The 15,980-nt window shown below is 34.6% G+C and overlaps 1 protein-coding gene across 1 annotated transcript; it reads left to right on the top strand.

Moving 5' to 3' along the window:
* Window positions 1-771: 771 nt before the first annotated feature.
* LOC108377157 (Glycogen binding subunit 70E) lies at window positions 772-15,974 on the top strand (the record flags this gene model as incomplete). The annotated part of the gene is made up of 4 exons (XM_017633420.1): window positions 772-1,235; window positions 15,505-15,673; window positions 15,717-15,881; window positions 15,950-15,974. Coding segments are annotated over 4 exons (823 nt in total), but the record flags the coding sequence as incomplete, so codon positions are not given.
* Between the last annotated feature and the right edge of the window lie 6 nt (window positions 15,975-15,980).

Genomic DNA, 15,980 nt, shown 5'->3' with positions numbered 1-15,980 from the left:
ATTTTTACAATTATTTTCATGAAAAATTTTTTTCATTATTTATTTATGAAAATATAGTTTATTATATAATATAAACCATATATGTAAATACAAATTTTACACTTTATATAAAATTACCACAATTCAAAAAAATCTCATCCAAAAATTTTTTGAATATGCAGTTTTGCAGCGCATTCAATTTTAGTCTGATGAAGTGCACGTTTCAACCGACTACAAAATCGCATTGATTTTTGAGAACTTTTTTGATACGGAATTTTGCACTTTTTTCCATATAAGCATGAATTTCTTATGAAATGAAATGCGGGACACCGTTACAAACAACAACTTTCAAAAAACAAACGCCAGTTTATGTAAATTGCACTTGCTATAAAAAATACCGCAAAAGCAGTCTGAATGGGTTACAAAACTGCGCACTCGAAAATTTTCTAGAAATTCTGAAGAAAAAGTTAAAAATTTGGGTACAATATTCTTGAATTTTTTTTTGAACTTTATATAAGTTGTGAAACTTTGTTTTATATGGTTTATATCACAAATAAATGAGCCAAAATTTTTTCATGAAAATACACTTTCATTTGTCGCCTAGTGTATACCGAGCACTGACATTTTATAGCGATATATATAATATTTCAATGAAAATTATTAAAGTACTTTTCTTCAAGAACTGCAATCTTTGTTTACCTCTGAAAGCAATAATTAATATATATATTTTTTTATGTTATCATCTTTTATCTCAGCTCTAATTCTTGTTTCTCCTGTTAGTATAAATCTTAATTAATTTCGTCTTCAACTTTTCTAATCTTTTATTTTGTATTTTGCAGTTACAATGACGAAGCAAACAGAGCGTCGCGCTATTGTCGCCCTCAAGTGATCACACTCGCCTCGAAGGCCATGGCCAATAGTGCGGCCGCCGCCTTCGCCAGCCATCAGCTACAACAGCAGCAGCACCAGCAACAGCACTATCAACAGCACTATCAGCAGCAGCAGCAGCAACAACAGGCGCGTCTGCCCATCACCGTCACCGCTGGTGGCTGTGGCATGGCCAGCCATGAGGGTCGTATTCATGGCGGTTTACCGCGCGCACTATCCGCACCAATCATTCAAATGCAGCCGAAATCTTGCCTCAGCCGCCGATCCTGCCTACACCGCTCAACAACGGCCAACAGCAGCGATAGTCGCAATAGTGACGCGGCGAGCGCGGAAACGGAGTGTGCGAATTGCAAATGCAACGAACAAAGGTGAGTGGACCGACCAAGAAATATGGCACACCATTTACTATCGACATGTACACGTAGCTATTGCTACGAGTATTTTATTTCGTTTTGTTTGCTGTGCTATGTATGATAAGCGCTCGAGTGGGTTTTTATTTTGCTCTGTTGGTGGTTACTCATACGCCATGTAGGGTCGCGGCAAGCGCAAGCGTATGCATTGCATACCATTTGACGGCGGCGGCGCTGCTTTGGTTTGCTCGTGTGCCGTTTCGTCGTTTCGCTGGTTTACCATTTCGACATTTGTATTGGCAGTGGTTTACTAGCGCGCAGCATGATTTATCTAGATATGCCAGTCGCTGAGACGGGCGATCTATAGTCAGTCTAGCGGAAATGTGACACCACCGACATGGCGCTAATCCATTCGGCAAATAGACAAATGTACTATGTATCTTCAGACGGTGGTGTGCGCACGACTTTATAAATCATTCGCTCTATTTTTACACAATATGCGCTTAGATATAGATGTGTGTGCGTTGGTGGTGACGCTTACCACATTTATGCAAATGTTTATTTAATACGCGGTTTATAGTTTGACGCAAACGTCAACGCTTGTGGCTCAAGCGGTGTTGGTGGCGGCATTGCGACTGTTTGTTGGTGGCGTTATTGTATTTCCCGCAAACTGAAAATTGAATCAAAACGCCACATGATATTTGGTTTATGTGTAGCACTCCACCCTCCCACCGCACTTTTCACCTTATTTGTGTATTTTTTTTAGCTGCTAGAAATATGTTTGAAATCAAACATAGAAATCTGCCACAGCTCCTGCAGACTTTCGCGCTATTTATTTATTTACTTAGATAATTCGAAAGTTGGCATTAAATATTTATTTAGTCAGCAAAAAAGAGACGTCATTAAATCAAAATGTCTGTGTTGCCGTCAGCAGCTGTCAGCCACAAAGCAACCTCAAAAAAATAAAAATAATAAGACAAAAGGCTATATAGACAACAAGATACTATGTCTATATATATTTACCCGTGGGGTAGGTGGCTGGCGCGATTGCCTCGAACAGGCTGCTTTCACTCACTCGAATGGCATTTGCTCTGCTCATAATTTGCGTTAATTTCTCTTTCTTTCACTTGAATTGTTTTTGATGAGTCAAGGCGACGCATCGTTCTGAGAGTGATTGCACATAGTACATACACGGTGAAAATGCCAGAATTAATTATTTTTGTACATACGTTTCTTTGTAGCGGATGTGATGTAGCTATTTATAGGCTGTAAATTTCATGCGACCTTCCTAGCCAATGTTGCCTGTCTTTTAGGTACTGTAGTTATTGTGCCACAAAATTTCTCGGAATCTGTCAGCATTTGAAATTTACTGTGAATTTTTTTTAATATGTAGATACATAGGACATACATACATACAATATGAAAGAAAATATTTCTTATTTTCATTGGTACTATTCTAAATATTTTTTTATTTTTTTTTGTTATGACGGGTTAGAAAATTCCTGTTAATACTACACTAAACGACCTGCTTGAAACGATAGTTAATTGCACCGTAAATGAGCAAATCTCACAAGTTGTTACATTTTTCGACAAGGATGTGCTTGGTCGAAAATGGTGGCACACTTATCTTAGACAATGCATTATCTTCAGTTTTGCATAAAGCTCACGATTCCATACCAAAATTGTATTTAAATGAAAACTTAAAAAAGATATACTAAAAAAAGTAGAAATAACATTTCGTGCTCACATACCCGTAAATGCGTGTGTAATGTATACGCCCCGTAGCGCCATAACGCTCAATCGCACGCCTGAATTTAAAACTCATGTTCAGTGTTGCCACAAAGATTTTTATTTTTTTAGCAAACCTCTAAAAAAATTTACAAACTCAGAAAAAAAAATTACCAAATTTTTATGAGCATAATATTTTAATTCTACTAAAAGTTCTGAGTTATCAAGGCAAATTGTTACATTAAAGAGCCCTTCAATTTTTGGCTCTCTTAAGGTGTAGACACAATACATACATATGTAAGTACATAAGGAAATTTTTTTGTTTTGTGGAATTGTAAGAAGGTTCAAGCTATAAATTTTTATAAATGATAAGTTAGAATTAAAAACTTAAAAGAAAAGACTTACGTTGAAAAAAATTACCAAATTGAAAACAAGATTACCAAATTTCCAAACTCGTTCTAAAAAGAAAAAAAATTGTCAAGTCTTCGGACTAAAAAGTAAAATGTTAAAAAACTCTCACCCACCAGGATTTTTCTGAACGATTAATATACCCAATGATTTAAATGTGGAAAAATCACTTTTCTCGTAAAATTGTATAAAAATCTTGAAAATCCATATTTTTCGTTCAAAAAACTCTGTTTACCTTTAAAAGACTTTCAATAATAATACCCAATTTCTTATTTTACTAGTTTTTAATACTTACAAGTTTGAATGGGCCCCCCATTGAGTTTTTTAAGGTTTTTGGGGGACCTATAAAAAGTAGTTAATATTAAAAAATGCCTAAATAAAAAATTGGATATTTTTACTGGAAGTCTCTTAAAAGGGAAATAGTGTTTTCTGAACGAAAAATATTAATTTTCAATAATTCTATATCATTTCTACGAAAAAGTGTTTTTTCCACACATAAAATATATGGAAAATTTCACAGGCTCTGAGGGAGTTCAAAATATAAAAAAATACGGGTATTCTTTTTTCCATTTAGAAAAATCCTAGGGTGTGGAAGCTTAACATATTAAACATTTTTCCCTTCACATGCATTTTGGGACCATCCTACTGTACATACATAGTTATAGACTAGGACTCATTTATCTACCTATGTATGTACGTACATATGTAAGTTTGGTTGTGTGTTAGTAGGCCCGCTCATTATCAAATTCACACTAAGTTGCGGTCATTTTTTATTATATCAATGACAAGAATTGTTAATGATCACGTACATTAACACTCGCTTAAATGCATTTAAATGTGATTAATTGCAAGCATTATGAACTGCGAAAAATAAAAGCCACAATGCCTTTTGTAGGTACGTAAACTAAAACACTAAAAATAGAATAGGAATTCGCCACAAAATTATCGTAGCTCAATATGTACGTACATAGTTAAATATGCATTCCACGTTTAACNTAGTAGTCTAAATTTATGCTAAAAACATCGCCTTTGCCCCGACGTCCGGGAGCTCAACAGCAATGCCATGTACTAGGTGAGCGCATATTCCAACAGCTTCACCTTTTGCTTATTTAATTTCACTGATGAACTTTTGATGTCAAAAAAAAATGCATTCGAATAGTCAAAACAGTGTATATGTATGTTACGAGCATGTTAATAAAAACATTTACATGATTGTCAGACATGTAATATAATGTTACTCACATAAAATTAATATATGTACGAAAATTTCCATGTTGGAATTTTTTTTTTGCTAAACTGGTTATGGCGTTATTACAATGTTATCACGCTATTGAGCACTCCGCCTAGCTGATACCTCGATTTTACCTGCAGCAATTATAACTGGATCAAAGCGGTGCAGATATAGCGCAACTAAAGATACTCGCACATACTCACATATATATACATACAGGTATTTACATAAGAAAAATTGGGCGTCATATTGAATGACTACTAATTGATGACTCTTTCATTGGCTGTGACTTACCGACAAATCGATTGCTACGGATTTTTATTTTGGCAATAAACTCGATTTGCGTCAATGTGCGAAAAATGAATTCGTCATTAATGATTTGGCATATATAACTTTTCGCCAATTAAAATTTTGAAAATATTAATGGCACTTACCTATTTTTAGTTTTACGAATTCAATGGCCCAAAAGGTATATATGTACATGCACATTTGTCCAGTTTTGTCAGATTTGTTTTTCAAACACTGTAAATTACCAAGAAAAAACTGTATTTTCAACAACGAAATCGGGGTTTACTAGATTGCAGCTAACCCCATTTTTCTCAAAAAAGGAAACGCTACACTTCTATCACCCCTTTTTTTATCTTAAAAATTTACTTCCCTCCCACGGTGTTCGCCATTTTTCAACAATTTCTCGTAAATTTTCGTAGCATATTCAAACGCGAAAGTTGTAGAGAATTTCATTCTAAATTAGATTTTGCTTTACAACTTTTGTGCCAATGGAGAACCCAATACTAAAAAATAAAAAGTAACGGCAGCCTCTTACGTTTTTGAGTTTACCGATTACGTGACTAGAGCATTTTAAATATTCATAAAGGCGAATCCAATATGGCGGTTAAAAAATTAAAGTCGATCCGATACGCTTGAAGCATTTTCCTCTGGGGTTTTTGGCGCCGCTTATTACGATTGGAGATCAGGTTGGAAAATTTAAAAATGGCGGAGCCAATATGGCGGTGAAAAAATCAAGTTCGATCCGACTCGCCTAAAACGTTTTTTACGCAGGTTTAGGGGGTTGGTGATTAAGAATCTGAAATCAGATTTAGAAAATTCAAATGGCGTGTCCATACTGGATCTATCATTTATCGTGGAATAAGTTGAAATCGAGCGTACGTTCCAGGCGTATGAGTAACATTTTAGTAAGAATCTCGTCTGATTTTAGATTCGTAATTCTTAAACCCTTGATTGTAAAAATTTAAGCAAATCTAAACGAGTAATTCTTTTATCGCCATATTTTCCATTTTTTCATAATTCCAGAAAGTAGATTTTTCTGTCTTTTTGAACCACCCTTACCATCTTAGTGGTAGAACTTAAACCACCATAAAGACTATTCTACCTTACGCAACAAATAAAATATGTTTATTTTACAACAAACACTCAACTGTAATTAAGACAAAAAACAACAATTTAAGCACATAAAAATAAATAAGAAATCTCTAAACATCATTTTGATCACATACATACATACTTGTATAAATATATCGTCGTTTAAAGTACAAAACCGCGTATCAAGCAAATGCAAAGCCGCGTATGTGAGGTTGCATAAATTATGTTCTAGAAAGTAAAAGCACTTATAATTAAAAATGGTTGTCTTTTTAATAAAGCAATCGCATTTTTGGCAAGCCAAGAGCTTGTGTGCGCAAATCCAATTTTTGGCAAAATATGTAAGTTACGCGATTTTGTAGAACGACGATAAGCGGTTTTGTACTTTAAACGACGATATACATACAAACATACGTATGCATACATATGTGTATGTACATAATTACTTCCATATGCTCACAACATTACATCGTCTTCTCCCCACTCTCTGGCAAGCACATAAAGATGGGTGAATCACGTGAACTAATCGTGCGCCCGCCAGCCGTCTGGCATCGTCAACTGCGTGTCACCCAAAAATACACTGCAATGGCGGTGCGACGTTTGATGAAAATAAATAGCTAAACTAAAATTAAATTGAAATACGCAGCACACATTAAATGCTGTAAGTAATNGTAATGTAGAATCATTTCAGCATGCTACTGTAGCTGCTTTCGTCGCTCACGCGCACTGCCGTGCGCTGTGATAAAAAGGTACTTAGCGGAAGAGAAAATAGACTTCATATGTACATATATTTAAGTAAATTTGTTTTTACATAGTGCCCATAAAAAATAATTTCGCTTTGATTGTGGATAATAATGTTTTTTAAAAGAAGCAATGGCCACTTTATATATATAATTAAGAACATTAGGTCCAACATTTCTTTTTATACTACTAACTCTTTTATTGGGCCGCATCACGCACATTTTGGAAAAATAGTTAGTAAAATTCTAGAGCTAATTCTGTTTGAAAAATTCCTGGAGGTATATATTTCCATTCGATCAAAAAATATTTGTTTTTAACACGATTTTATTTACTTGTACAACAATCTTATTTTCCCCATCTAAAATACATACATACATACATATATGGAAAACCTCAAAGCCCTATTGAAATATTAACCGATTTAAAAATAGAAAATACGGGTCTTCCTATTTTCCATTTGCTCTAATTCAGGGTGGTAGCAGCAAGAAAATTCTAAAAATGTGACTTCCCTGTGTATTTTTGGACCACCCAAATGCACATGCATTCGTACACTGATATACCCCTACTGTACATAAAAAGCTAATAAAATAGCGTCTTCTAATTATTTTGAAAACATTGCTTTCTTAAATTTGTTTGTATTTGTCGGTAAGTCTCCGCTTTTTACCAAATTTTGAATACACCCACGCATAATTTTTTTGAAATTTGTATATAAGTTTATTATTATAAGTTTATTTTTAGAGTCACATCAAAATATTTCACTCCGAACTTTTAAATAATTTATTAAACTGTATTTTCGATGAACAACAAGTAAGTGAGGGAACTCCAGCTGTTGCAAGAGGCAAAGGATGTAATTGGATGACCCATTTAAAAGGTTATAAAAAAGTTAATAACAAGAAACCACATGGTGGTAGTAAACAGATTCTGCTTTTAGAAGAGAAATTCTATTTTTGTTTTTCGACACTGACTCACAGGTTGAAAATTATAAAAGCAAGAAATTATTGCTTTCTAAATGGCACTAAAAGCCCGCCGCATTTCTTTTGCCAAAATTATCAGCAGGAAAAAGGCAATTAATTTGTTTCATATTTACCATCGCGCTTGGGGCATGCACACCTAATGGATCGGTTAAAAGCCCGCTATTGTCTAAAAATAAATGCTTAAAACTTGTGACCGAAAATGGGCAGTACTAAAATTTGTATTTTCAGAAAATTACAAATTGAAATAAAGTCGCGTTGTAATGTTTTCAAGGCGCCCATATAGTTGAAAAATTTCAATTTCTAAGTATCCAATTGAAATTAAATAATAATTTTTATTAGCTCGCATTTTTTATTATTAGCCTTCCTTCAGCACATATTTTTCCGATTTGTTACACAAAAGCTGGCATTTTGTTTGAACTCACCTGTTTATTGATGCAAAGCCTGTCTTGAAACTATTTCGAAACACAGAAATAAAGAAGTTGCTCAACAGCTAAAAAAATGCAGCGCGTTATTTAGTTGCATTTATTTCGAGGCAAACTCCATAAAAGTAATTGCAAAACTTTTTAAACATTCGGTGCATATTTTGGGTTGGCGATAACGACTTTTCGGGCACTCAAATGACAATAAAATAACAACGAAAATCAACCAAAATTCCCTAAAAGGCTAGCAGCGCACAGAGAGTTATAGCAACAAAACCGGCTTCGCAATAAACTGCGCATGCGCGTATGTTGCATGTTGCCGCTGCATCTCTTTTTTTTATTTACAAACCAAAGTAACGGGCTTACAAGTTGTAAACCCGCTTCGGCGCAGGCGGAGCGGAAGTTTGGCAAAAATAAATGACTGCTTTTGTGAGCGACCGCAGCTAATTGTGGAAGCAAAAGGCAACTGAATTTTCACACAGTTAAACTAAAAACAATAATAATAAAACGAACATAAGGCAGTCATATAAATTTGCACAAATATTTAGCGAGTAACCCCAATTTCTGGAGAAATCAGCAAGCGAATGCCGGTAAAGCTTATCACTGACGCCATACATATATTTGCTTAACGCGTGGGCTATCGTGTCGATCGAATCATTGACCGCTTTGGTTGCCGATCGTGAAGAAGACACCGCTGATTTTCCCAATCAAGTTTAGTGAGAAGGAATATAAACCTGTTGCGTGTGAATTGAATAATTTGATGTTAAAGTGGTGTTGCTTCCCAAACCATTTTATGTACTATGCTGTTCTTCTGCCTTGGCGATAACTGCATGCACCAACTTTACCAAACAGATAACTTCATACAAATGTACATACATATATGTACTACGTATATATGTATGTATGTACATTAGGGTGGTCCTTAAATGTAGGAATAAAATTTTTACATCAGATTTCCTTCTTCGATGCTACTATAGTTGAAGATATCACATATGCATATATTTTGGTCCCGATTGGAGGCGATTAAGGCGTGTCGCAAAGGGAGCAAAATTTAGATTCCTCTATGGGTACTCAAAAAATTAAAATTATTATTTTTTCATCTAATACCCAAAATCGATACTACTCTAGTCGAAGATATCAATGGGGTCAAGGCTTAGATTACCCTATGAAGACGTCTTAACCGACTCCAATCAGGACCAAAATTTATATGTCATACCTTCGACTTTAGTAGCGCAAATTTTGGAAAAAAAATATTTTTAATTATTCGAGTCTCCATAGAGGTATCTGGCCCCGGACCCCTTTGTGATACGCCATTTAACCCACACCAGTTGGGACCAAAATGTATATGTGATGCCTTCGACTACGGTAGTATCGATTTTAGTTATTAGAAGAAAAAAATGTATTTTAAATTTTTGAGTCTCTATAGAGGAATCTGAACTTTGCCCCCTGTCCGACACGCCTTCACGGTATGCCATCGGTGCCAAAATTTATATGTGATATCTATGAACGTAGTATTACCGATTGAGGGGGTGAGACTGATAAAAAAACGTTCATTTGGTTTTTTAAGGACCACCCTAATGTACATATGGAATTATCTATATCTCTACACCCAGGCACCCACCAGCAGCCGCGTATCGAACGTTTAACATGCGTTGGCTGTGTGATCATTGCAAATAAAAAACGCCAGCGTGGTAGAAAAGCGATGCTAGACTGCAAAACCGCAACAATAAAAGTAAAAAGACGAAACAACACACATACTGCGCAATATTTATAAATAAAAATCAATACAACTTGTCTTCGCCACTTGAGCGGCTCAGCGCAGGGCTTGCAGCTCACAGTGCAGGGCCCAGAGCCCAGCGACCAAAGAACGAAATCAGTTGACATTCCATTGTATGCGAGTATACTTGTTTTAACACATATGTAAAAGTACCAACATGTTATGTATGTATATGGCCCCTCTCAGCGCCGGCCAACGACCGATCGATCCTTCCATCCATCGTTCGATCCGGTCTCTGATCGTTCATTCGATCGCTAACACTTGTCGCTGCGACTAATAACGCAACTGCACATCTGTTGGTGTGCATTTCTGCTATTTCTTCACATTTCTTTCGCGCATCGAATTTAATTCGCATTAATGCACGCACGCATGCAGCAAGGAACTTGCATCTAGCAAGCTAATAGTCTGATTATGGCAACTTAACGTAACTTACGGCTCTCTCTTAAAATTCTATTAAATGGGTGTTATAATTGAACAGCCGAAACTTAACGTAACTTAATGCCACGCCGAAATCTGTTTCATTTTGATTCTCTTAGTTCTACGTTCCGTTAAGTTAAGTTAAGTTGCCATAATCAGGCTTTAACTGACGGAACCACTGATCGATTGACTCTCTGACAGACTGACTGCCGGTGATGTACGGTGTAAATGAGATTTGGGAGGGAAGTAGGAAATGCCTATGCCTACATACCCTGTCGGAAATGGAACTACTTTAAAAGCAACTTAGAAAGTACTTTTTTACGAACTACAAGTGGTTGGATTTATACTCTTTTTCCAGAGACGGAAAATAATCATTATTTTTTATATTTTAACCAAAAAACACAACAAGTTGTAATCGACGTAAAACAATTTTAACTATACTCATACTCGTCGGCTGCTTTAGTGTAGTGGTACGTAGTGCGCGCTTCCACTCCGCAGCGCCTGGGTTCAAGCCCTGGTCAAAGCAACATCGTAAAAAAATATAGAAAAAAGCTTTTTTCTTAACAGCGGTCGTCCCTCGGCAGGCAATGGAAAATCTCCGAGGGTATTTCTGCCATGAAAAACAGCTTCTCATAAAAATACAATCGCCGTTCGGAGTCGGCGTAACACAGACGCACGCCACAAATCGGAGTAGAAGCTCTGCCAAACACTAACATATGTGTAAGCGCCAATCTATAACTATTTATTTTTATTCGTACGTCCAACTGTAATTTACAATGATTTTTATTTTTCGAGTTTAGCCAATAAAGATTAAAAATAATAATTAATATTTGAGTTTTATTTTTCCGCTCAAAGGAAATTATTATCAGCTGATTTCTATTTTCTCGATCAAAATTAATGATTATTTTATGATTTTTATTTTTTTCGCTCAAAGGTAATAAGTATTACTGAGTTTAGTTTTTCCACTTAAAAATAATGATCATTCAAAAAACTCAAAAGCTACATCAGCGTGATTTTCGGCGTATTCTTTTCAGAGGTAGCGACACGCTAATAAAAGAAATAAGTACCAATATTTTCAGGTCAAAATTTCAGTTGCTTGCGTCTGTAGGGCCGTTTGAATTTTATAAATAATCATTATATTTAAGTGGAAAAATAAAACTCAATTATAATTATTATCTCCGAGCGAAAAAAAATAAACATAAAAAAATAATCACTATTTGTGATCGAAAAAATATAAATCAAATAATAATTATTTCCGTTGAGCGAAAAAATTAAACTCAGTAATAATGATTATTGTTGAGCGAAAAAAATTCAAATCATAAAATAATGATTAAAGGCTGATTTAAATTATTTTACTCATAATGATTACCGTCGCTGCTTTTTTCATATAATCACTTAACTTCATTAACATGGCCCTGTCCTAGGAGACAATCAATTATCTGACTCTACATTTTATTTAAACTAATTTAAAATGCATTTGGTTTAAAGAACTTTGAAGTCAGCATGGTTCTTTTAAATATGCTTTCGTTCTGCACTTCACACATGTTTTTTCGTACTTCTAAGACACAAATTATTTCTTTGGGTAAAAAGAATTTCACAATTTGAAACATTTACTCACTGCATTTGTTTCAACGTAGTTTTTCGATTGTTGATTTAAAAAAAAAATCACTTGTTTCTCGGTCTGATCAAAAAAGGAGAAAGAATCGGAGTCAATCGCTGATAGGCATTTGTATTCGCAAGAGAGCCAAAAATAAAAGTTTTCGGGCAAGGGGTGTAAAAAAACTTCCAATTGAAGTGATTTTTAAATATTTTGGTCTGCATAGATTAGCTTTCATGGAAACTATAAGCGATATCAAATTCATTATGTATGTATGTATATCGAACTTGCGTAAATAAATGTAGCTGTAAAGTCTCAAAAATATCCCGAAATCTGGACAAAACCAAAGAATAACAATGAATGTCAACCAAGTTATGGTATCAATAAATAACGCAAATAAACATCATTTTCTCAGACATGCGTACATGAAATATATACATTAAAGTTTCTAAAATTAGCCAGAGTCACAGCCACAATGGTCTGCTACCTACCACAGCGATGAGTTTGTGTGCAATATGTATGTAGGCGATCGGCTACAAAAAGCGATCGAAGAGGAAGTGTACAAATTTGCTGAAATGAAAATATCACTGGTATTTATTTAAAGTGAATATACGGGTAAATCCATGTCAAATCGACCAATTGTTGGTATCGGCCATTTTTGATTTACATAGATGAGTTTCGGTCAGAACTTTTCTTTTATCATACAATGAAGTTTAAAGTTTCCGGTATTTTACAAGTTTATTTTTTGTAGTTCGAAAAATAATAAAATTTAGAGAAATTCAAAATTAGAAAAATCGTAAAAGCCCAACTTATAAACATTGTTGACAAAATTTTTTTTATAAAATACCTCACACTGATTGTAAAATATCTTGAAATTTGCATTGTTTTTTAAGATATGAATTTTTTAACTTTGCAAATTTTTTTACAATCTCTAAACAAAGTTACGTTAAACAATTTTTATTTAATGTAAATTTATTGTTCATTTAGAGCTTACCCTAATTTTTTTAGAGTTCAATAATTCATACTTTAAAAAAAAATTTGCCAAACTTTTAAATCAGTTTTTGCTTTTACGCTTATTTTAATTTCGAAGTTTTGTAATTTTTATATACATATCCTCTCGTGGCGTTCAATACCGCGTATACGCAAAGTGCATTACCATTTTTGACATGGCGTCTAAAGGTTTTTGTCGATAAAAACTAAAATTATCATAAGCCAATTTAGAAGGCGATATTTGATGAAAAACTGCCTAACAAGCTCTGTTTACACATACATATGTACATAGCATAGTATGTAAGTATGTGTATATGTATATTCCAAGCGCTACTATATTATCTTTGCCACTGTGTCACTAGCTCGTTTCAAGACTAGGTTCAACAAAAAAAAAAACAAAGCTAATTTTAAAGCATAGGTAAGCCCGCTAATGAATAAACGATTTGCATACGAATAAAAATTGAATATAAAACGCAAGATAATTAACTGCGGTGTTTGTGTAGTTGAGCTTAATTTATTAATGATAGTCAAAGTATATTTTTTCTATTTCTTTTAATTGTTATTTCGCCCGATTTTACTGAATTAAACGGCATTTTATTTGATTGGATTGAAGTAGATATTTATTTTGACAAATTCAGTGGCATCGAAAATCGAACATCTCCGGAAATATTTGGGGCTCAATTTTATATGTTAATTGTTTCAATAACACTGCGACAATTTTATCTTGTTTTTAAATTGGAGGCTCGACCAAACACTAACATATTTGTAAGCGCCGATCTATTATTATATTATTATTTTGCATATCCAGTAATAAAACACTCGATGGATTTGCAAAAGTTGGCTCGTATTTTGATTTTATGGCCAACAAAAATTTTCATGTCCCCGCCTTAGTAATTTTCAAAGAAATGGAAAAAATGGGTAAAATAAATATCTGAGCGAAATTAAAGGTTAAGACATATATAGTAAAATTTCAGGGGAAGTATTTTCGTAGAACATTTTAACCCATTAGCTGCCACCCGAGCGGGTCGTATTAACCCTTACTTTAAGAAACCCCACTAACCCCACATTTGGAAGATTGTTAGAGGGTTCATATATTCTAGAAAAATATTCTTCGGAAAATTTTACTAAGGGTCTTCTCAGGCAAACACTTCTATGCCAAGGTGGAATAACAGCCAAACTCAATTTTAAATTTTTTGTAAATAAACCGGAAGAATATCTTTCTAGAATATATCAGTCCTCTAACGACCTTCCGAATTTGCTTTTTGCGGGGTTTTTTGAGGAAGGGTCAAAATGACCGGGATTATTTGCCAGGAATCCCGGTATTAACATTATTAGTGCATACATATTAAACATTAGGGTGCATCACTCCCCATACAAAAAAAATATAAATTACGACTTTTGTCATAGGAATTGTAAAATTGTATTATATATTAAGGCTTCTGCCAAAATATTTCGGAAAAATATTTAGATTTACCGATTAAAAAATACCTCCAAAACTCAAGTTTTTTTTATAAACAAAATTAGTTTCTAAAATTATTTTTACCAAACAATCACCTTAGATGATAGAAGAGTTTAAGCTTAAAATGTTCTGCATGGAAATGTTTCAAAAATTTTAAGAACGGAATCAAAATAATGAGCTTCTGGAGGTATTTTCAATTCGTGTCCAGCTAACGTACATACATTAATCTCGAATTTTTTGTCCCAAATATTTTTGCGGAAGTCTTAAACTATAATAAATTTTATAATTCCGGTGCAAAAACCGCAACTTTTTTTGGCGGGGCACCCGAATGTACATACGTGCTAAATGTACTTGCATCACTAATTTTTTCTTGCATCGACCTTTAAAAAGCATTAAAACCAAACAAAGAACTGTTCTTTTTTATTTTTTTGTGGGTCAATCGTGATCACCCCTACCCGTCAACAATATTTTCTCACACCTTCCTAACTAACATAATTAGCGTCAAAATGGCGCAAGTGCCACATCTGTTCAAATGGCAATGGTATGCGCTTCGTACTTAGACCTTTGAAAGTAAATAAAAAAGACTATCGCAACTTAATTTCGAATAGACCATCTGTTAGGTTAAGGCAAAAATACCAATTATCCGTTCTAGAAAACCTTAAAAACACCTCCATCGATATTACAACATGTGCTCGTACATATACATACATTATTGCATGTATGCAAGCAGAACTTCGGGACTCACATGCTAAGCTCTATTAAGAATTCTGTGGCGTCAACAATTTTTGGCTAAATTATTTATTGGCAACAAAACGTTCAAATGATTTGATGTTCTTTTTTGGCTGAACTTTTTTTGTCAACAAGGCGGGGTCTGACGTTTTGATGATGGCTTGGTCTGGTGATTTGTTAATGGGGTGATCGTGGCGTTTCTTAAACGCTAAATTGTAAACCTAAAAAATGCATTTACGTTCATTGAAAATTATGTGACACTTTCTGGATACATACATATATGTATGTATGTATGTATGTAAACTTTATGTATGTAAACTTTATGACTATGAGTAAATAAAATCATTAAAAATAGCCGCTGTGCTACTAAACTAAGCCCATTTTCCCCGAAAAAATATGATACATAAAAATAAAGCAATATTTTCTTGCTCTCTTTGCAGCCGTTGCCGCAAACGTGTTATCTTTGCAGACGATGAGGGTCAACCGTTGACGGAAGTCCGCGTCATGTCAGAACCCTCGAATGTACCGCCTTTGTGGAGCACGAAATTCTTGGAGCAAATCACACAGGGTTTAGTTAGTCCACATCCCGCCGATCAGTGGACCGTTGACNTGAATATTTTCTTAGTCTTAACTTAGCGGACGTTAACTAATTAAACTCTTTGAAAAATTTCTTCTACAGGCCTACGGACCAGCAACCTTTGCTCATGTTGTATTCGATACATTCTCCTTCAAAATCACATTGCCGCCATCCTCAAAACGCTTGGAATTCTGCATTTGTTATCGTGCCAACGATCAAGAATACTGGGACAATAATGGGGTAAGACTTGCTTTACCTATAAACGCTTAGTGATTTATTAACCAACTCTATCTTCTTCTCCGCCGCAGGCCAAGAACTATACTATAACGAAGCGTTCGC

This window comes from Rhagoletis zephyria, unplaced genomic scaffold (assembly GCF_001687245.7).
Source record: "Rhagoletis zephyria isolate East Lansing unplaced genomic scaffold, Rhagoletis_zephyria_1.1 Rzeph_scaffold_11601, whole genome shotgun sequence".
Classification (NCBI taxonomy): domain Eukaryota; kingdom Metazoa; phylum Arthropoda; class Insecta; order Diptera; family Tephritidae; genus Rhagoletis; species Rhagoletis zephyria.
This window is presented reverse-complemented; position numbering and strand designations above follow the sequence as displayed.